We start from the raw sequence: 21,638 nt of genomic DNA, 5'->3' as shown, positions 1-21,638 counted from the left end.
CTCCCCGTCACTCCACACGCTCTCCCTGTCACTCCGCACGCTCTCCCTGTCACTCCGCACGCTCTCCCTGTCACTCCGCACGCTCTCCCCGTCACTCCACACGCTCTCCCTGTCACTCCGCACGCTCTCCCTGTCACTCCGTACGCTCTCCCCGTCACTCCACACGCTCTCCCTGTCACTCCGCACGCTCTTCCTGTCACTCCGCACGCTCTCCCCGTCACTCCACACGCTCTCCCTGTCACTCCGCACGCTCTCCCTGTCACTCCGCACGCTCTCCCCGTCACTCCACACGCTCTCCCTGTCACTCCACACGCTCTCCCCGTGCTCCCCTCTCTTCAGAAGATGTTTGAGAAAAAGCTTTTTCGCTTTGTGGGAATCTGGAATGCACTGCCTGGGAAGGTAGTTAAGGCCAGAAACCTTACTTCCTTTAAAAAATATTTGGATGAGCACTTGAAGTATCATAACATTCAAGGATATGGGACAAGTGGAGGAAAATGAGATTAGCACACCTTTAGTAGTAGATATTGTTGGTGCAGACGTGATGGATCAAAAGTTTCTTTCCTGCACTATATGACTCCATGGGGGAATTTTCCCGTCCCATTTGCCACGGGAATTGCAGTGGGCGGGGGGGGCGGACCATGCAAAGGTTTGTTGACCTCGGGTGAGATTTCCCAGCTTTGGGGCGAGCGTGGCTGCAAAACCTCATCCTAGATTCAATGACTTGCTCTCCCCGTCACCCCGCTGTAGCACTTGCTCTGCTCTGGATCTGAGTTTTGTGCTGTTTCCAGCTCGTCCAATCAAGGAGCAGGCCCTTCTGCCCACCAAGTCTGTGCTGACACAGATACCGCTCTAATCTAATATTTTCTCGCCATATCCCTCTATTCCCTGCCTATTCATGTATCTATCCAGATGTCTCTTGTACGTAGTTATAGAATCTGCTTCCACCACCTCCTCCAGCAGCGCATTCCAGGCATTCACCACCCTCTGTGTGAAAAACTTGCCCCTTACATCTCTTTTAAACTTTTCCCCTCTCACCTTCAACCTATGCTCCCAAGTAATTCTTCCAGGTGATTCTTCATGATGTGAGTACATCCTGTCCCTAAGAATCTTCTCTAATAATTTCCCCATCACTGATGTAAGGCTCACAGGCCTGTAATTTCCCGGATTGTCTCTTCTGCCCTTCTTAAACAGAGGAACAATGTTAGCGACTCTCCAAACCTCTGGTACCTTACCCATGGCTAAAGAGGATACAAAGATTTTGGCAATTTCTCCCCTCGCCTCTCTCAGTATTCTGGGATAGACCCTACGTGGCCCTGGGGACTTGTCCACCTTAATGTTTTTCAAAACCTCCAATACCCCCTCCCTTTTTATCTGAACATGTCCGAGAATATCAACATCCTCCTTTCTACACTCACCATCCACCACATCCTTCTCCTTTGTGAATACTGATACAAAGTACTCGTCAAGGACCTCACCCACCTCATCTGGCTCCACACATAAATTCCCTCCACTGTCTTTGAGTGGACCCACCCTTTCCTTAGCTACCCTCTTCCTCCTTATATACACATAAGCAGCTTTGGGATTCTCCTTAATCCTGCCTGCCAAGGACATTTCATGCCCCTTTTAGCCTTCCTAAGACTCTGTTTAAACTCTTTCCTGCTCTCTTTGTATTCCTCAAGAACCTTATCCATTTTCAATTTCCTGAAATTTATGTATGCCTCCTTCTTTTTCACTAAGCTCACAATCTCTCTTGTCATCCAGGATTCCCGAATCTTGCCATCTTTATCCTTCATTTTTACAGGGACATACTTGTTCTGAATTGTTAACAACTGACTGTTAAAAGACTCCCACGTATCAGATGTGGATTTACCCTCAAACAACCGCCCCCGTCTACATTCCGTAGTTCTTGCCTAATACTGTCGTAGTTAGCCTTCCCCTAGTTTAGCACTTTCACTCTGGGACTGCTTCCCGCCTTTTCTACAATTATCTTGAAACTTATAGAATTGTGATCACTGTTCCCAAAATGGTCCCCCACTGAGACATCAATCACCTGTCCGGGCTTGTTTCCCAGAACCAGGTCTAAGATAATCCCATCCCGAGTTGGACTATCTACATATTGTCTCAAGAAGCACTCTTGGACACACTGAACAAACTCTGCCCCGTCCAAGACCCTGGCACTAAAGGAATCCCCGTCTATGTTGGGGAAGTTCAAATCGCCCATCACAACAACCCTGTTGTTTTGAATCTTCCCATAATTTGCTGACATATCAGTTCCTCCACACTGGCAGTTGGAGGATTTGTAGTATAGCCCAACAGTGTGGTTGCACTGCTCCTGTTCCTGAGTTCTACCCATGTGGCTGGATTCTGGAGAAGCCAGCCTCTGATTGGGTATTTTCAAATTTTCTCGATCAAGTTGGCTTGTCGCGGAAATGCAGTTTTGGAAACCCTGAAATAGGGAATTCAGAAAAATCCGCTTTACCCAGAGACTGTTGAGAATGTGGAACTCACCGCCATAAGGAGCGGTTGAGGTGAATAGTATTTAGGGGTGTCTGGATGAGCACCTGTGGAAGAAGGGAATAGAAGGTTATGCTGACAGATATGGAAAGAATGGAGGAAACTAAACTCGAGTATAAATGCTAGCATGGACTGTTTGCCTCAAATGGACTGTGTCTGTGCTGTATATTGTAGTATTCGATAAGTACGTTGGCAGAATTTGAAACTTTGGTGAAATAGACGGTCATGTTTCATAGTGAATGGGAGGTGATTGTTCAATTGATGCATACATGTGAAGTACATTTATCTGTATGCAGAAAATATTTGATGAAATTAATATGTGTGGCGAAAACAGTCGGTACAGACGCACATGCAGCTAATTGGCAATTGCTGTTGGAAAAGACTGGACCCAAAGTATTTAGCCACTTTTATATATATATATATACAGATTAGTCACACAATGTCTTTATTAACTGAAGTTTCTGGATTACTAGTCCTGCTAGGAGGACAGAAAGTTTTTAAATACGACATTGATGTGAGATTTCTCTGCTGCGCTGGTAGGATATAGACAGGTCTGTGTTTATGTGGACATCATAGTTTCTGTTCTGCTGTATTTGTTTTATTCATGTTTATTTAGTCCTGGCCTCAAGGGCCGCCACCCCCCACCCCCTCCCCCCAACCCACACCTTTCAGGTGAATTATTTCAAAGGGCGGGAGGGAGTCCTGTTTCCCACTTGTTTGCTATAATCCTATCATATCCAAATTTGGACCCTCATAGAGCAATTAGACCAGCCTGTATCTCCTATTTGTAATGAGGCTTTCTGCATTTCTGTGTCTATAACCCACGAGCCTTCCCTGATGGGAGATCATTATTCTGGAAGAAACAATGTAAATGTAAATGAATATACTCATTAGTGAGTTGCAGAGAAGTCTTTAGTGGTAACATTGTTATAATTCAGTTTGTTATTCCTTTGGTATTCTATGTAGAATTTTTGATAATTCATTATTAGTATTCTTTGCTGCTCACACTGGATTTAAAATTTTATGTCTATTTAAATATGTCTATTTAAAGAGGGTGCAGGAACAGAGAGACCTGGGGGTGTACACACACAAATCTTTGAAAGTGGCAAGTTGAGCAGGCTGTTTTTAAAAAAAAAGACACATAGGATTGTTGGCTTTATTAAAAGGAATTGAGTACAAAAGTAAAGAAGCAAGGCTGAACCATTAGAAAGCACTGGTTAGGCCTCAGTTGGAGCGTTCACATCTGGGTACACAAACGTTTGGAAGTCCTTGGAGAGTGTGCAGAGGAGATTCAGAGAGGTGGAAAGGGTTGGAATTACTTTAGTTATTTCGTGAAGCTGAGTCTGTTCTCAGAGAAGGTTGAGAGGGGAATTAATAAAAGCATTCAAAATCATGCAGGGCTTTTACAGAAGAAATAAAGAGAAATACTTTCCGGTGGCAGAAGGGGCAGTAATCTAAGGATTTAATGTGAATGAAAAAACAATCAGTGGCAACATGAGAAAACATTTCTCCACAGCAAGTTGTGCAGTGTCAGAGTTATCTGCCGAATAAGATGGAGGCAGCAGACACAGTTGTAACTTTCTGAATAGAGTTGGAGATGTACTCGAAGGGAACCATTTGCAGAGCCATCGGGGAAGTTCAGGGATTCATTGGTTACTGTTCAAAGAGGAGGCACAGGCGCAATGTGGCAAGTGGCTTATTTCTGTGCTGTACCAATCAATAATTCTGCGATTCTCTATGATTCTATTGCTTTGCCACTAACCATGTTTTTTCCATTTTACCATAGGATCTGTATGTGAAACGTTCCAGATCACTCTCTCCAAGGAGCTGCACTGGAGAAACAGAGGAACTGATGAAATTAAGTAACACAGGACAGAAGATTGAGAACCTTGAGAAACTTTTGCAACTCAAGGTGATGCACAGTGTTAGGCCAATACTTGATTACTGTCCATTTTAAAACATGCCAATATTGAATTAGTAACTTCAAGTGTTATCCTGTCCATTAATTCCAGTGAGTTAGAACAATTAATTAAAATCAGAATCAGAACATGGGATACAGGGTAATTTGACCGAGTGGATTCAAAATTGGCTCAGTTGTAGGAGACAGAAGGTGATGACAGAAGCTGCTTTAGCAACTGGAAGCCATTGTCCAGTGGTGTACCACAGGGATCCATGCTGTGTCCCCTATTATTCATAATTTCTATAACCAACATAGATGACTATGTGGGGGGTAGGATTAGTAAGTTTGCGGATGACACCAACGATTGGCTGGGTGGTTAACAGCGAGGTTGAGTGTATTAGGGTACAAGAAGATGTAGACAGGATGGTCAGATGGGCAGATAAGTGGCAGATGGAATTTAACCTTGAAAAGTGTGAGATTATACACTTTGGAAGCAGTAATTTGACAAGGAAGTACTCAATGAACAGCATGACACGAGGAAGTTCTGTGAAACAAAGGGAACTTGGCGTGTTTATCCATAGATCTCTGAAGATGGAAGGGCATGTTCGTAGGGTGATGAAAAAGGCATATGGGATGCTAGCCTTTATCAATCAAGGCATAGATTATACACTCCTTATACACTATTATACACTCCTTATATACTATTATACACTCCTTATACACTATTATACACTCCTTATACACTATTATACACTCCTTATACACTATTATACACTCCTTATACACCTGTGACTGTGTGACCGAATTCCCCTCCAACTCGATTTCCAAGTTTGGTGACGATACCACCGTATTGGGTCAGATCTCAAACAATGACGAGACAGAGTACAGGAATGAGATAGAGAATCTGGTGAACTGGTGCAGCAACAATAATCTCTCCCTCAATGTCAACAAAACAAAGGAGATAGTCATTGACTTCAGGAAGCACAGTGGAGGACATGCCCCTATCTATATCAACGGGGACGAAGTAGAAATGGTCGAGAGCTTCAAGTTTTTCGGTGTCCAGATCACCAACAACCTGACCTGGTCCCCCCATGCCGACACTATAGTTAAGAAAGACCACCAACGCCTCTCTGTTCTCAGAAGACTAAGGAAATTTGTCCGCAACGACTCTCGCCAACTTTTACAGATGCGCCATAGAAAACATTCTTTCTGGTTGTATCACAGCTTAGTATGGCTCCTGTTCTGTCCAAGACCACAAGAAACTACAGAGGGTTGTGATGAAGCCCAGTCCATCACTCAAACCAGCCTCGCATCCATTGATGCCGTTTACACTTCCCGCTGCTTCGGAAAAGCAGCCAGCATAATCAAGGACACCATGCATCCCGGACATTCTCTCTTCCACCTTCTTTCATTGGGAAAAAGATACAAAGTGTGGGGTAACATACCAACTGACTCAAGAACAGCTTCTTCTCTGCTCCCATCAGACTTTTAAATGGACTTACAAAGAACAAAGAGAACAAAGAACAGTACAGCACAAGAAACAGGCCCTTCGGCCCTCCAAGCCTGTGCCGCTCCTTGGTCCAACTAGACCAATCGTTTGTATCCCTCCATTCCCAGGCTGCTCATGTGACTATCCAGGTAAGTCTTAAACGATGTCAGCGTGCCTGCCTCCACCACCCTACTTGGCAGCGCATTCCAGGCCCCCACCACCCTCTGTGTAAAAAACATCCCTCTAATATCTGAGTTATACTTCGCCCCTCTCACCTTGAGCCCGTGACCCCTCGTGAACGTCACTTCTGATCTGGAAAAAAGCTTCCCACCGTTCACCCTATCTATCCCCTTCATAATCTTGTACACCTCTATTAGATCTCCCCTCATTCTCCGTCTTTCCAGGGAGAACAACCCCAGTTTACTCAATCTCTCCTCATAGCTAAGACCCTCCATACCAGGCAACATCCTGGTAAACCTTCTCTGCACTCTCTCTAACGCCTCCACGTCCTTCTGGTAGTGCGGCGACCAGAACTGGACGCAGTACTCCAAATGTGGCCTAACCAGCTTTCTATACAGCTGCATCATCAGACTCCAGCTTACCTTGCATTTAGTTGGTCTTTCTCTACACCTTAACTATGACTCTAATAATACATTCTGCACTCTCTCCTTTCCTTCTCTATGAACAGTATGCTTTGTCTGTATAGTGCGCAAGAAACAATACTTTTGACTCTACTCCCTCTGGTTGTTTGCTGACTTGTCCCGCGAGAGAAAGGGACAATGAGTGTGAAGCAATGGGTTTGCCTGATGTGGCAGTCATGGTTGAATTGCTGACATTGTTAAGTGCATGAGAGTGAGGTGAAGTTATGAATGTGATATATGAGTCTTGCTTGATAGAGATTGATAGAGATTATCAGTAGGTGCGTGATGGGAGTGTGGTGCGTGATGGGAGTGTGGTGCGTGATGGGAGTGTGGTGCATGATGGGAGTGTGGTGTATCAAGTAGCATGGTGGTGCAGTTGGTGGGATATGGCATTTGAAGATGGGTTGACTGACTTTGTGTAAGGTCATTGAACTTCTTGTGGTGTTGTGTCTCGGGCCTTGGGCTGAGACTCCTGACATTGATCACCACAACTGTTTAGCCCCACTGCCTTTCGAAAGTTTTTCTGCAAGGCTTCCTGACCTTCTGTGAATAGATGATACCTTTGCTCCTCTGTACCACTCCACCATGGCCTCCAGCTCGGTATGAAGTTTGCAAGCGGCTTGAATCGGAAGCGAAAGGTATAGGTGAATTGCATTCAGAGGATCCCTACATCCACAGAACCACAGAATTGTTGGAGCGCAGGAGGAGCCTTTGGCCGGTTGTATCTGCACTGGCTCTCCAATTTAGCAGTTTGCCTTGTGCCATTCTCCTGCCTTCTCCCCTACATAACCCTGCATATTGTTCCTTCTCAGATAACTATCCAATTCCCTTCTGAATGTCTTGATTGAACCTGCTTCCACCACACTCTCAGGCAGTTTAACACTGTGAAAATTTTTTGCCTCATGTTGCTTTTGCTTCTCGTCAATTACTTGAGTATGTTTCCTCTTGTTCTCCATCCTTTTGCGAGTGGAAACAGTTTCTTTCTATCTGCTCTGTCCAGACCCCTCCTGATTTTGCATACCTCTATCAAATTTCCTCTCAGCCTACATTTCATCAAGGAAAACAGTCCCAACTTTTCCAGTCTATTTTCATGACTCGAGCTCCTCATCCCGGAACTAATCTCATGAATCTTTTCTGTGCTCTCTCCAATACCTTCATATACTTACCGAAGTGCAGCACCTAAAACTGGTTACAATATCCAAACTTAGACCGATTAGTGTCTTATATAAATTCATCATAACCTTCTTGCTCTGGTCCTCTTATGACCTTCTTAATAAAGCCCAGGACACTCTATCCTTTATGAACCAGATCTTCAACTTGTCTTGCCACCTTCAATGACTTGTACACGTACATACTTCGGTTCCTTTGCTCCTGCACTCCCTTTAGAATTGCATCCGTTATTTTATATTGTCTCTCCATGTTCTTCCTATCAAAATGAATCACTTCACATTTCTCTGCATTGAACTTCACCTGCTACCTGTCCGCCCATTCCACCAACTAAGTTGTAAACTATCTGCCTTGCAGTTCACAATGCTTCCAGATTTCATATTATCCATAAATTTTGAAATTGTGCCCGGTATACCAAGGACTAGGCCATTTAACATATGTATATAATATATATATATATATATATATATATATATCTATGTATATAAATATATCTGGAAGAGTAAGGGACCCAATATTTACACCTGGAGAATTCCACTACTTTCTCCAGCCCGAAAATCTGTTAAACATTACTCTCTGTTTCCTGTTACTCAGCCAATTTTGTATCCACGATGCTATTGTCCCTCCTATTCCATGAGCTACAACTTTTCTCAAGTCTATTGTGTGGCACTGTCTCGAATGCCTTTTGGAAGTCCATGTACATTACATCGACAGTATTACCCTCATCAACCCTCTCTGTTACCACTTCAAAAAACTCCAACAAGTTGACTAAACACAATTTTCTTTGAACAAATCCATGCTGGTTTTCCTGAATTAACCTGCATTTGCCCATGTGATTATTAATTTTGTTCAGAGTTGTTGTTACAAAAAGGTTCCTCACCACTGAAGTTAAACTGACGAGCCTGAAGCTGCTGGGCTTATCCTTACACCCCTTTTTGAACAAGGGTGTAACATTTGCAATTCTGCAGTCCTATGGAACTACCTTGAGTCTAAGGAAGATTGAAAAGTTATGGCCAATGGCTCTGTGATTTCCACTGTCACTTCTCTCAGTATCCTTGCATACATCTCATCCAGTTTTGGTGTTTTATCAACTTTACGTACATATAGCCGAAGTAATACCTCAATTTTCAGATCTTAATTTCATGGAATTAGACTTCAAAAGTTTCAAAATTTAATTTGCCAAATTGGATGAAAGTCCAAGGCATTATCAAAGATTATATCTCAATTGTTCATGTGGCCCATCTGCACAGTATGCAAAATTGAACACTTTACATTGTGAATGTTCAGGATTGTTCAAAGTCCGATTGAAAAATATGTCTGTCAGGACAGAAGAAGCCCAAATTATTCTGCAATGCATTTTTTCATGTTTAATTGGCAACATTGAAGTGAAAACCTTACTTTTTCAATCAGTCATGGTTTATATCTTGCAAGAGTGTCTGTTATAGTTTGAGTGCTGTGAACTCTGTGGAACATAGAACATAGAACAGTACAGCACAGAACAGGCCCTTCGGCCCACGATGTTGTGCCGAGCTTTATCTGAAACCAAGATCAAGCTACCCCACTCCCTATCATCCTGGTGTGCTCCATGTGCCTATCCAGTAACCGCTTAAATGTTGCTAAAGTGTCTGACTCCACTATCACTGCAGGCAGTCCATTCCACACCCCAACCACTCTCTGCGTAAAGAACCTACCTCTGATATCCTTCCTGTATCTCCCACCACGAACCCTATAGTTATGCCCCCTTGTAATAGCTCCATCCACCCGAGGAAATAGTCTTTGAACGTTCACTCTATCTATCCCCTTCATCATTTTATAAACCTCTATTAAGTCTCCCCTCAGCCTCCTCCGCTCCAGAGAGAACAGCCCTAGCTCCCTCAACCTTTCCTCATAAGACCTACCCTCCAAACCAGGCAGCATCCTGGTAAATCTCCTCTGCACTCTTTCCAGCGCTTCCACATCCTTCTTATAGTGAGGTGACCAGAACTGCACACAATATTCCAAATGTGATCTCACCAAGGTCCTGTACAGTTGCAGCATGACCCCACGGCTCTTAAACTCCAACCCCCTGTTAATAAAAGCTAACACACTATAGGCCTTCTTCACAGCTCTATCCACTTGAGTGGCAACCTTTAGAGATCTGTGGATATGAACCCCAAGATCTCTCTGTTCCTCCACAGTCTTCAGAACCCTACCTTTGACCCTGTAATCCACATTTAAATTAGTCCTACCAAAATGAATCACCTCACATTTATTAGGGTTAAACTCCATTTGCCATTTTTCAGCCCAGCTTTGCATCCTATCTATGTCTCTTTGCAGCCTGCAACAGCCCTCCACCTCATCCACTACTCCACCAATCTTGGTATCATCAGCAAATTTACTGATCCACCCTTCAGCCCCCTCCTCTAAGTCATTAATAAAAATCACAAATAGCAGAGGACCAAGCACTGATCTCTGCGGCACTCCGCTAGCAACCTGCCTCCAATCCGAAAATTTTCCATCCACCACCACCCTCTGTCTTCGATCAGACAGCCAGTTACCTATCCAATCGGCCAACTTTCCCTCTATCCCACACCTCCTCAGTTTCATCATAAGCCGACCATGGGGGACCTTATCAAACGCCTTACTAAAATCCATGTATATGACATCAACTGCCCTACCTTCATCAACACACTTAGTTACCTCCTCAAAAAATTCTATCAAATTTGTGAGGCACGACTTGCCCTTCACGAATCCGTGCTGACTATCCCGGATTAATCCGCATCTTTCTAAATGGTCGTAAATCCCATCTCTAAGGACCTAAGGATCTATGAATCTATAACTTTGGAAGTTCCAAAGTTATAGATACATAGAGTTTGAAAGTGTGGAACTTTGTGGGAATTGCCCAGGAAGTTAAAAAGGGTCAAATATAAGTGTGAGGCCAGTTTGTTGTTCTGGGTGTATGATGTGGGAGGTCCTGGAGACTCCTAGCCTCCCGGACGCCCATATCTGTGCCAGGTGCATTGAGTTGCAACACCTACAGGACCGGGTAATTGAGCTGGAGCTCGATGACCTTCGTCTGATGAGGGAGATTGAGCAGACAATTGATACCAGTTACAGAAACATGGTTACACCGGGGCCACGGGAGTCAGACAAGTGCGTAACAGCCAGGAAGGGGAAAGCTCGGGTGACAGAGAGCACCCCAGTGGATGTGCCCCTACACAACAAGTATTCCTGCCTGAGTACTGCTGGGGGGGACAGCCCGCCTGGGGGAAGCAGCAGTGGTCGTGTCTCCAGAGTGGAGGCCAGCCCTATAACTCAGAGGGCTAAGGAAAAGCGGAGGACGGCAGTGTTGATCGGGGACTCGACAGTAAGGGGGACGGACAGATGTTTTTGCGGAGGCAGGCGGGAGTCTCGGATGGTGGTCTGCCTCCCTGGGGCCGGGATCCAGGATGTCGCTGGGCGAGTCCCAGAAATTCTGAGGTGGGAGGGTGAAGAGCCAGAGGTAGCGATACATATTGGTACCGCTGATGTGGGTAAGAAGGGGGAAGGGGTCATGAAAAGAGAGTATAGGGAATTAGGAAGACAGCTGAGAAGAAGGAAAGCAAGGGTAGTAATCTCAGGATTGCTGCCTGTGCCACGGGAAGGTGAGGACAGAAATGGAGTGAGGTGGAGGATGAATGAGTGGCTGAGGGACTGGTGCAGGGGGCAGGGATTCAGGTTCCTGGACCATTGGGACCTCTTCAGGGGCAGGTGTGACCTGTACCCAAAAAATGGGTGGTACTTGAATCCCAGGGGGACCAATGTCCTGGCTGGAAGGTTGGCTAAGGCTACTGGGGAGAATTTAAACTAGATAGGTTGGGGGGAGGGGATTGAGACGAGGTGACTGGGAGCGAGGAAGTTAGCTCGCAAACAGAGAAGGGTTATAGACGGTGCAAGAGGGAGGAGGTTAATAACATTTCAACAATTCGGGTCCAGATAAAAGCTGGAATAAGGACACTTTGCCTGAATGCACGAAGCATTCGGAACAAAGTAAATGAGTTGATGGCACAAATAAGCACAAATGGGTATGCCCTCGTGGCCATTACAGAAAAGTGGTTACAGGGTGACCAGGACTGGGAAATGAATATCCAGGGTATCAGGCATTTAAGAAGGATAGACAAGAAGGAAAAGGTGGTGGGGTAACTCTGTTAATAAAGGATAATATCAGGGTAGTAGTGAGGGACTATATAGGCTCTAAGGAGCAAAACGTGGAATCATTATGGGTGGAGATAAGGAATAGTAGGGGGAGAAAGACACTAGTAGGCGTGGTCTATAGGCCCCCAAATAATAATGTTGAGGTGGGGTGGGCTATAAACAAACAAATAATGGATGAGTGCAAAAACGGAACGGCAATAATCATGGGGGATTTTAACCTGCATATTGATTGGAGGACTCCAGTTGGACGTGGTGTGATGGAGGAAGAGTTCTTAGAATGCTGTCGGGATAGTTACCTTGAACAGTATGTTACAGAACCGACGAGGGAACGAGTTATCTTAGATCTGGTAATGTGTAACGAGACAGGTAGAATTAAGGATGTTCTTGTGAAGGACCCTCTTGGGTCGAGTGATCACAATGTGGTCGAATTTCTGGTGCAGATGGAGGGGGAGAAAGTAGGGTCCCAAACCAGTGTCCTCTGCTTGAACAGAGGGGAGTACGATAGGATGAGGGCGGAATTGGCTAGGGTGGACTGGGAGAGCAGACTGGTAGGTAGGACAGCTGAGGAACAGTGGAGGATTTTTAAGGAGATCTTTTTCAGTACTCAGCAACAATATATTCCGGTGATAAAGAAGGACTGTAAGAAAAGGGATAGCCAGCCGTGGATAACGAAGGAATTTAAGGAGAGTATTAAATTAAAAACCGATGCGTATAGAGTGGCCAAAAATAGTGGAGAGTTAGAAGATTGGGAAAGCTTTAAAAAACAACAAAGAATGACTAAGAAAGCGATAAAGAAAGGAAAGATAGATTATGAAGCTAAACGAGCTCTAAACATAAAAAATAATAGTAAAAGTTTTTACAAATATATAAAAAGGAATAGAGTGGCTGGAGTGAATGTTGGACCCTTGGAGGACGAGAGGGGTGATTTAATAGTGGAATACGAGGAAATGGCTGAGACTTTAAATTGGTTTTTTGTGTCGGTCTTCACGGTGGAAGACACAAATAGTTTACCGAATATTAACGATAGAGGGTTGGTAGGAGGAGAGGTACTCAATACAATTATTGTTACTAGAGAGGCAGTGCTTGGTAGACTAAGGGGACTGAAGGTGGACAAGTCCCCGGGTCCGGATGGAATGCATCCCAGGGTACTGAAAGAAATGTCAGAGGTAATAGCGGATGCATTAGTGGTTATTTATCAAAATTCACTGGACTCTGGGGTAGTGCCAGCTGATTGGAAAACGGCTACTGTTACGCCGCTGTTTAAAAAAGGAAGTAGACAAAAGGCGGGTAACTACAGGCCAGTTAGCTTAACGTCTGTAGTTGGGAAAATGCTGGAATCCATCATTAAAGAAGAAATAGCAGGCCATCTGGATAAGAATGGTTCGATCAAGCAGACGCAGCATGGATTCATGAGAGGAAAGTCATGTTTGACGAACTTACTGGATTTTTATGAAGATGTGACTAGTGCGGTTGACGGAGGGGAACTGGTAGATGTGGTGTTTTTGGATTTCCAAAAGGCATTCGATAAGGTGCCTCACAAAAGGTTGCTGAAGAAGATTGGGTCACACGGAGTTGGGGGTAGGGTGTTAGCGTGGATTGGGGATTGGCTATCCACCAGGAAGCAGAGAGTTGGAATAAATGGGTGCTTTTCTGGTTGTCAGATGGTGAATAGTGGCGTGCCGCAGGGATCGGTACTGGGGCCTCAATTGTTTACTATTTACATCGATGATCTGGAGGATGGGACTGAGTGTAGGGTAACAAAGTTTGCTGACAACACGAAGATAAGTGGGAAAGTGAATTGCGTGGAGGAAGCGGAAGGTCTGCAGAGAGATCTGAGTAGGCTGAGTGAGTGGGCGAGGATCTGGAGTATAACGTTGGCAAATGCGAGGTTATTCACTTTGGAAGAAATAATAGCAAATTGGATTATTATTTAAATGGAAAAATATTACAACATGCTACTGTGCAAAGGGACCTGGGGGTCCTTGTGCATGAGTCGCAAAAACTCAGTCTGCAAGTACAACAGGTGATCAAGAAGGCAAATGGGATGTTGGCATTTATCGCGAAGGGGGATAAAATATAAAAGCAGAGAAGTCTTGCTGCATCTGTACAAGGCATTGGTGAGGCCGCAGCTGGAATACTGGGTGCAGTTTTGGTCCCCTTACTTGCGGAAGGATATATTGGCCTTGGAGGGAGTGCAGAGAAGGTTCACCAGGTTGATACCGGAGATGAGGGGTGTAGATTATGAGGAGAGATTGAGCAGATTAGGTTTGTACTCGTTGGAGTTTAAAAGGCTAAGGGGTGATCTTATAGAGACATATAAGATAATGAAGGGGCTGGATATGGGTAGAGGTGGAGAGATTCTTTCCACTTAGAAAGGAAACCAGAACTAGAGGGCACAGCCTCAAAATAAAGGGGGGTCAGTTTAGGACAGAGTTGAGGAGGAACTTCTTCTCTCAGAGGGTGGTGAATCTCTGGAATTCTCTGCCCACTGAAGTGGTGGAGGCTACCTCGTTGAATATGTTTAAGTCACGGATAGATGGATTTCTGATCGGCAGGGGAATTAAGGGTTATGGGGAGCAGGCGGGTAAGTGGAACTGATTCACTTCAGATCAGCCATGATCTTATTGAATGGCGGGGCAGGCTCGAGGGGCTAGATGGCCTACTCCTGCTCCTATTTCTTATGTTCTTAAGTTTCCACTTGTGATGGTCAATTTGTACATTCCCCAGGATCATCCACAACAGCTCCAATGTGCTGAACTGGATTATTATCCTGGAAATGTTATATGGAAATATCCTAATCTAACTCCTGTGTAACTACAGAACTAACCCCACAATCACTCACACTTATTCCCTGACTACCCTCCTGATCCCCCAACTTCCCCAACCTGACTCCCTTTCCTGAGGAACTGACCACCCTCCAGATCTGACCCACCTACCCCTACTCATTTGTCCAGCTACAGTTCTCTGAGGGATACTGTGCTCCACGTTTCTGGGACAGCCCGGTTGGGAAGACCTGGTATTAATGTGGATCAGTGTCGGGTCAGGCAAGTATCTGAATGCAGCAGCAATCGGACGACAATGATTATCACTCCTGAGATGATTAAACCCTTGCTCGACCATGCAAATTAGTAAACTGTGCACGACAAAAATCTAAAGTGAAGATTGTTCTGGACCACTAATACTTCAATAACTTACTGCTTGACATTATTGCTGTTGCTTCCACTGTTGCTCAAATTGCAAGTTACCATCATGTATTTTTTCAGCTATTTTTTAATCCCAGGTCTCATCTATATATATATATATAATTGCAGGCTTTATTACCCATTAGTCTTTATCACACATTACCTCTACTATGTCCAATATGTCCATTGCGATAATTATTCGTAAAAATGATTGACAGCAATCAGATTGACAGATTGAAAGGAAGACAATAGGTCTTTCTTTGTTTTTTTGTAAACTTATGAATTGTGTACATTGTTGTAAATAACTGCCACCTGTCCATCTTCTGTGTAAAACACTGACATATTCAAGGACATAGTGTTTCCACTGAGATGGTGTTACACTCCTATCTTTCCAACTTAAATGAAAGCTGGGACATTGAGACATAATAACCCAGGTTTATTGTATTGGTCTTTCAGTCCTTGATTAGTCAGACAAGGCAATAAATATCAGTACTATTAACTTACGCATTTGTGAATTTTATAATTTGTTTTATTTTATTAAATCCTTTGTTTTGTTTCTCATTGAGACCTCCTACAGAAGAATCTATTTTGAAATCATATTGTGCTATTGATTATTAGGCCTTCTTTAATTGTGTTTCATTCACTCGGGAAAGTGAATGATAACAAGTCAACTTTTAGTTGTTCACATAGGTGTGATTAATTTAGAATTAAAAATTATTGTTTACGTATCATAATGAAACTAACAGACTTCATCCAGTTTATCACGTATTGGGTCAATGAGAACACTATTTGACTGATTTAAATTGTGCTGTCGCCTTTAATTTTCTGTTTAGGACAAAGAAAATGAGGAACTGAGGAGAGCTCACGACCAGCGACTGGAACGCCTGCGAGCTTTACAAAGCAACTACAGAATGCTTAAGGGCCAACTAAAGGAGTTGGAAGGGGAACAAATCAAGTAAGAATACGGAAAACTTCTGTTTAATTGAAAATGACTTGGTGTTTGCATTCTGATTTTGGATTTATTCATTTAGCTTTCATCTTGCCCTGAAAGTGAAACCTTTGGTCTGGTTTAGATTATTGCAGCTAAAATGCAAATGTTGGAAATCTAAAATAGAAGGTGGAACTGCAGATGAATAAACGGGGCCCATGTTTTTGGTACGCAACGAAACACTTATTTCAGATGGTGATGGACATGTGGGTTTCCACTTATTCTTCATTTGTTTATTAGCATTTGCTATATTATTCTCAAAGTTTATCGGTGGGACTTGATCAGAAACTTGCGTGTCAAAAAAAATAGGGAACTGTCACTGCAAGTTAGCTGCAATCATACTTCTTTGAGTGCGAGGAAATAAAAATGACAAATGTGCTTCAAATCTTTCTAATAAAACTCTTAAGGAGCCAATAATTTTTTTCTAAACTCTACTAGGTACTGAATGAGCCTTAGCCATTCATTTGTTCGAAAATGGGTGATATACTGGCTTGAACTCTTCAGGGACCTCAGTTAAAATCCAGCACAGACAGATGGCACAAAAGTCTCCCTTTTGTTTGATTGCTGCTAAGGATTCTAAGTTCCCAGTGGAAGCAAGTCTACAGTGCAAACACGCACATAATTCTGCAATAATTGGACAATAGAATTGCTGATATGGGAAGGTAGTGCACACCTCTGAGATTGGGTCTGAGCCGCTTTACTGGGGAAAACGTTATCCTGCATTTAGCTTGTGGTATACTTCAACCAGCCATGCTAGGATGCAAAAAAGAACACATCCGCAATTGCATAATTATTCCTTCCCATATAAAGTATTGTATAAAACATGTAAAGTAGAATTATTTTTCTCGTTTTGTAAGCAATACAAGGATTTTGTTTTCATTGCACATTTTCAGTGACAAAGTTGTATTTGAAATTTCGCTTCCAAACATTTGAACAGGATCCTGTCATTTGATTTTAGTAAACTTGCAAGATATTAATATGGCAATTTGGCTTTAGAAGCGTTTCTATAAATTTTGAAGGGAAGCATTGCTGTTAGAATGATTTAACCAATCATTGCTACTAAATTCTGGTGGATTTGACAGTTTCTACAAAGGTTAGAAATAATTTTATTCAATTATAAAGCTTCACGTTGGGAGGGGGAAAGAAACCTGTGAATAACCTCATATTCCTGGTTTACATCATGCTCCAGAAATAAAAGCAGCAAAAACAAAATACAGCGTGCTGAGCCCTGGCAGCTGCGGCAGGAAGACAGCGATGGTGTGTGGAACGAACTAGCGTACTTCAAACGAGAACACAAAAAGCTATTGACTGAAAAGTGAGTTTCTTTTTTTTGCAAATTTACACATTGCAGAGCCGTATCACTTCCGTCTGATCTTCTAGTGCTTAAATGCCACACAGAGGAATTCCTTGCAAGGATAAAACAGCCAAACTTCTTTTATCAAATAAGCCAGTCTCTTCCTATCAGCTGTAGTGACAAGTTTAGTAGTGGTAACAGTATCTGTATAATGTGATAGGGGGATTGTGTTAATTAATGTGGCTCTCATCTGTTGGAGGTGTCGCTCTTCATTAGCCTGTATTTTGCACACTGCCGTGCTTCATTTGTTGAATAAGGTGGTGAGGGGATAACCTAGCCAGCCGTGTTCGTTTGATCTCCTCACTACATACGTGATATAGAAGGCCTCATCTCTCTCTGTTCCCTGCCCTGTCCTGCTAATCCCAGCTGAGCTCATTATGATGTAGCCTTGCTGCCTCTCTTGGAGCCAGAGCTGTCCAAGCTAATTACTGGTAGCAGCAGAGCTAGCTGCTAAGGGTCTGGTGCGTATCTGCTAACACGGTCCTTGGAACTGACCTGGAGAGAGCACAGGGGAGTCACTTTCTTTCTTGCTGTGCGTAGGCTGTCCTCAGGGGTTAGCATTGATCCCTTCACAGAGCTTTCAAGTAGTAGTGAGTATTAAATAAAGCATTAAAGAAAACTTGTGTTTTCTGAAATAAATACACAGAATATTGCTTTGATATTGCAGTTTGTGGGCTCTTAAAAGAAATTCCACCAAACCTAGCTTATTGTCCAACGTGTGTGTGTGTGTGTGTGTGTGTGTGTGTGTGTGTGTGTGCGTGCGTGCGTGCGTGCATGTACGCGTATGTGTGTACGCGTGCGAGTGTGTGTGCACATATGTGAATGTATGCACCTGTGCGTGTGTGTGTGTACATATGTGTGATGGGTGGATATGTTTAATGATTGAGCGTTCTGTAACTTCAGCTAAAGTAACTTTTTTTTCTCTTGCATTCTGTTAATCTGTTTCCATTAAATAAAAATTCTAAAATATTACAAACAATAAATAACTGATGAGTGAGAAAAATAATCTCTGACTGTCATATTTCTAAAGGAACTCTGTCTTTCTGTATTATATGTATGTGGTGGAAAAGGCATTTTCAGTCTTCAGTAGGTTAAATAAACATTTCTGGCTGCATTTATTTATGTTCTGACATTTCTGACTTGGAAACCATCTGTTCCACGTTATCAAACTTGGTGGCAGATAGTAAATCTCCATTGGTGAACGACCAGAGAGATTCGCTGCGATTCCAAGGCATGTCTGTTGTCCAATTGCACCAGTTTTTCAGGCTGCTCTAAGATAACTGGGGTGATAACTGCTTATGGCCCCATTTTTGTCTGCAAGACCATATAACTTTAAACGGTGAAGCTTTGTTCTACACTGAACAGCAGGAATAATTAATTCTGACAAGTTAATATAATATTTTAGTAAAGCATGTAAATAAAAAATGTAATTTGCTGCTCCTAAACACACCAGAATTAAATATTAAAAAAATAGTATATTGGCAGTTGTAACTAAGGTAGTGGAACATTTTCTCTTTGAACTCCCAAAACAAGCATTGAAGATGATGTGCTTGTGTTATAAAATTTTTAAAAATGATGATCATTTCCTATGGTAGCAGTCTGACGTTAATATGCCATATATCAAATATTCACAAAAGCATAATGTCAGTTACTTTACACTCCTCACATTACTGCTGAAAGCATTACGATAATCTTTTTATTCAGAATTATGTATTACTTCTGTATGAAAATTCCACAGAGAACACATAAGTGACAATGTCAGTCAACAAATAAAATATACTTTAGAAGGCAGTAACAGAATCACATTATGGGTATGGTGTCAGCTTCCACAATGTATGTTAAGCTATGTTAAGCTTTTGCATTTTTATACACCAGGGGCAAGTCTAATGGATATCTCATGGATATGAGATTATTGTTGAATTCTACTGTAGCAAAACAGATGGATCCACTGCATCTCTTACAGCTACTGGAGTGCAGTAGTTTATTCTAACTGGTTGGTTCATTAATAATGAGGAAACAACTGATCTTGTTCAGCCAAAATTGTAGAGTTTTAAAAAAAGTTTCATCTTATCCTTTCCTTTGCCACACAATGACTTTACTCCACCGAGTTACATGGATTGGCCATGGTAAATTGCCCCTTACTGTCCAAAGCTGTGTAAATTGGGGGATTAGTGGAGTAAATGCGCATTGTTACGGGGATAGGGTCGGGAGCCTGGGTAAGATGCTCTGTCAGAGAGTCAGTGCAGACGCGATGGGCCAAATGGCTTCCTTCAGCACTGTAGGGATTCTATGAAGTTACTCTCAGTTTTTCAGGTAACTAGTGCTGTGTATCCCAGCTCACTACTGCGTCCTACAAGTGCTGCCATCAATGACTGAGGTTGAGTTAGAAATAAAACAATTAATTAAAAAAATTATATTGAGAACCTTTAAAACATATTGGCGTATCTTTCTGTTACCTTGTGTGTTCAGTGGCAACACTTGTAAAGCTCTTCATTGGCTCTAATGGTTTAGGGTGGTGAAAGATAATTACAAGACTCTTTCTTCTTTTCTCTTATTCCAAATATTTTAATATTATTCATTGCTGGAATGTGAATGTTACTGGCAAGGACAGCATTTATTGCCCATCCCAAATTGCCCTTGAGAAGGTGGTGGTAAGATGCTGCCTTGAACTGATGCAGTTCTTGTGTAGATACACCAGCAATGCCTTTAGGATTTGATTTTAACATTGCAGTTTGAACAACTAAGTGGCTTACTTGGCCATTTCAGAGGATAGGTAAGAGTCAATTCCATTATAGAATCTTAGAATCCCTACAGTGCAGAAGAGGCCATTTGGCCCATGGAGTCTGCACTAACTGTCTGACAGAGTATCTTACCCAGGACCTCTCCCCCACCCTGTCCCTGTATCCTCGCACATATTCCATAGCTAATCGATCTAACCTGCACATCTTGGGACACTAAGGGGCAATTTAGCATGGCCAGTCCATGGACATGCACATCTTTGGACTATGGGAGGAAACCGGAACACCCGGAGGAAACCCACGCAGACACGAGCAGAACGTGCAAAATCCACACAGTCACCCAAGGCAGGAATTGAACCCAAGTCCCTGACGCTGTGAGACAGCAGTGCTGTAGGTTTAGAGTTATGGCCAGCAGATTTCCTTTCTAAAGGACCAGATAGGATTTTAAGATAATCTGTCAGTTTCATGGTCACCATTACTGAGACTAGTTTTTCATTCCAGATTTATTGAATTTAAATTCATCGGCTGTCATTGTGGGTTCTGAACTCATATCCCTGGATTATTAGACTAGGCCTCTGGATTATTACTGTAACACCAAAACCACGATGCTGCTGTTTGCTAAACTCCCAAGCTGAAAGATTCTTTCCCCTGACTAAACTTCAGGATTTCTTGCTCAGACAGACAGCAAAACAAAGAATGACTTGTTTGTGTAAAGTGCCTTTCACAAGCTTAGGACATCCCAAAGCGTTTTATAGCCAATGAAGTATTTCTGAAGTGCAGTCATTACTGTAATGTAGGAAATATGGCAGCTAATTTACACATATTGAACTTGCACAAACAGCAAAGGGATGATAACCAGAAAATCTGTTTTTAGTGTTTCAATTGATTCAACGTTATGTCATGGGATATTTTACATCAACCTGAGAGGGCATTTCACCTTGTTGTAGGCAATTGGAGAGTATTTCAATACCCTCCTGACCTGGATGTTGAAGTAAAAACAGAAAAATGCTGGAAAATCTCAGCAGGTCTGACAGCATCTGTGGAGAGAGTATAGAACCAACCTTTTGAGTCTGGATGACCCTTTGTCAGAGTGATGGGCAAAGAAAGTCAGAAAAGATATATGCTACGAGGGTGGGGGCGGGGTGGGGGCGGGGGGGGGGGGCGGGGTGGGTACTATAATAGAACAGAGGGAATGTAAATGAAGGTAAAGGCGGCTGAGAGAGGTGCTAAAAGTGGCCACTAAGAGATCAGAATGTATGAAAGGCAGAACAGAAGTACAGATGGTTAAGGCAGTTGGCCTGAAAGGGAAGCGGGGGAGGGGGGAATGACAAGGAGAGCGGGAATGGAGAAGTGGAAAGATGGAAGAGCGAAAAAAGGATGATAAAAATGGATGAATGAGATGAAACAAAACAAAATGAAATAAAATAAATGGAAACGGAGTGAAGGTGGAGGAGAGAATTCATGCTCTGAAGTTGTTGAACTCAGTGTTCGA

The 21,638-nt window shown here is 43.0% G+C and overlaps 1 protein-coding gene across 1 annotated transcript in view; it reads left to right on the top strand.

Moving 5' to 3' along the window:
• cntln (centlein, centrosomal protein) overlaps positions 1–21,638 on the top strand; it is a 420,736-nt gene that overhangs the window by 176,797 nt on the left and 222,301 nt on the right. The window contains exons 11-13 of the mRNA XM_078215313.1: positions 4,301–4,426; positions 15,900–16,021; positions 17,244–17,369. Coding sequence (XP_078071439.1) covers positions 4,301–4,426; positions 15,900–16,021; positions 17,244–17,369 — 374 coding nt within the window. The remainder of the gene's footprint in view (positions 1–4,300; positions 4,427–15,899; positions 16,022–17,243; positions 17,370–21,638) is intronic.

Source organism: Mustelus asterias, chromosome 6 (genome assembly GCF_964213995.1).
Source record: "Mustelus asterias chromosome 6, sMusAst1.hap1.1, whole genome shotgun sequence".
NCBI classification, from domain to species: Eukaryota; Metazoa; Chordata; class Chondrichthyes; order Carcharhiniformes; family Triakidae; genus Mustelus; species Mustelus asterias.
Note: the sequence above shows the minus strand (reverse complement) of the source record. Positions and strands in the feature narration are given on the sequence as shown.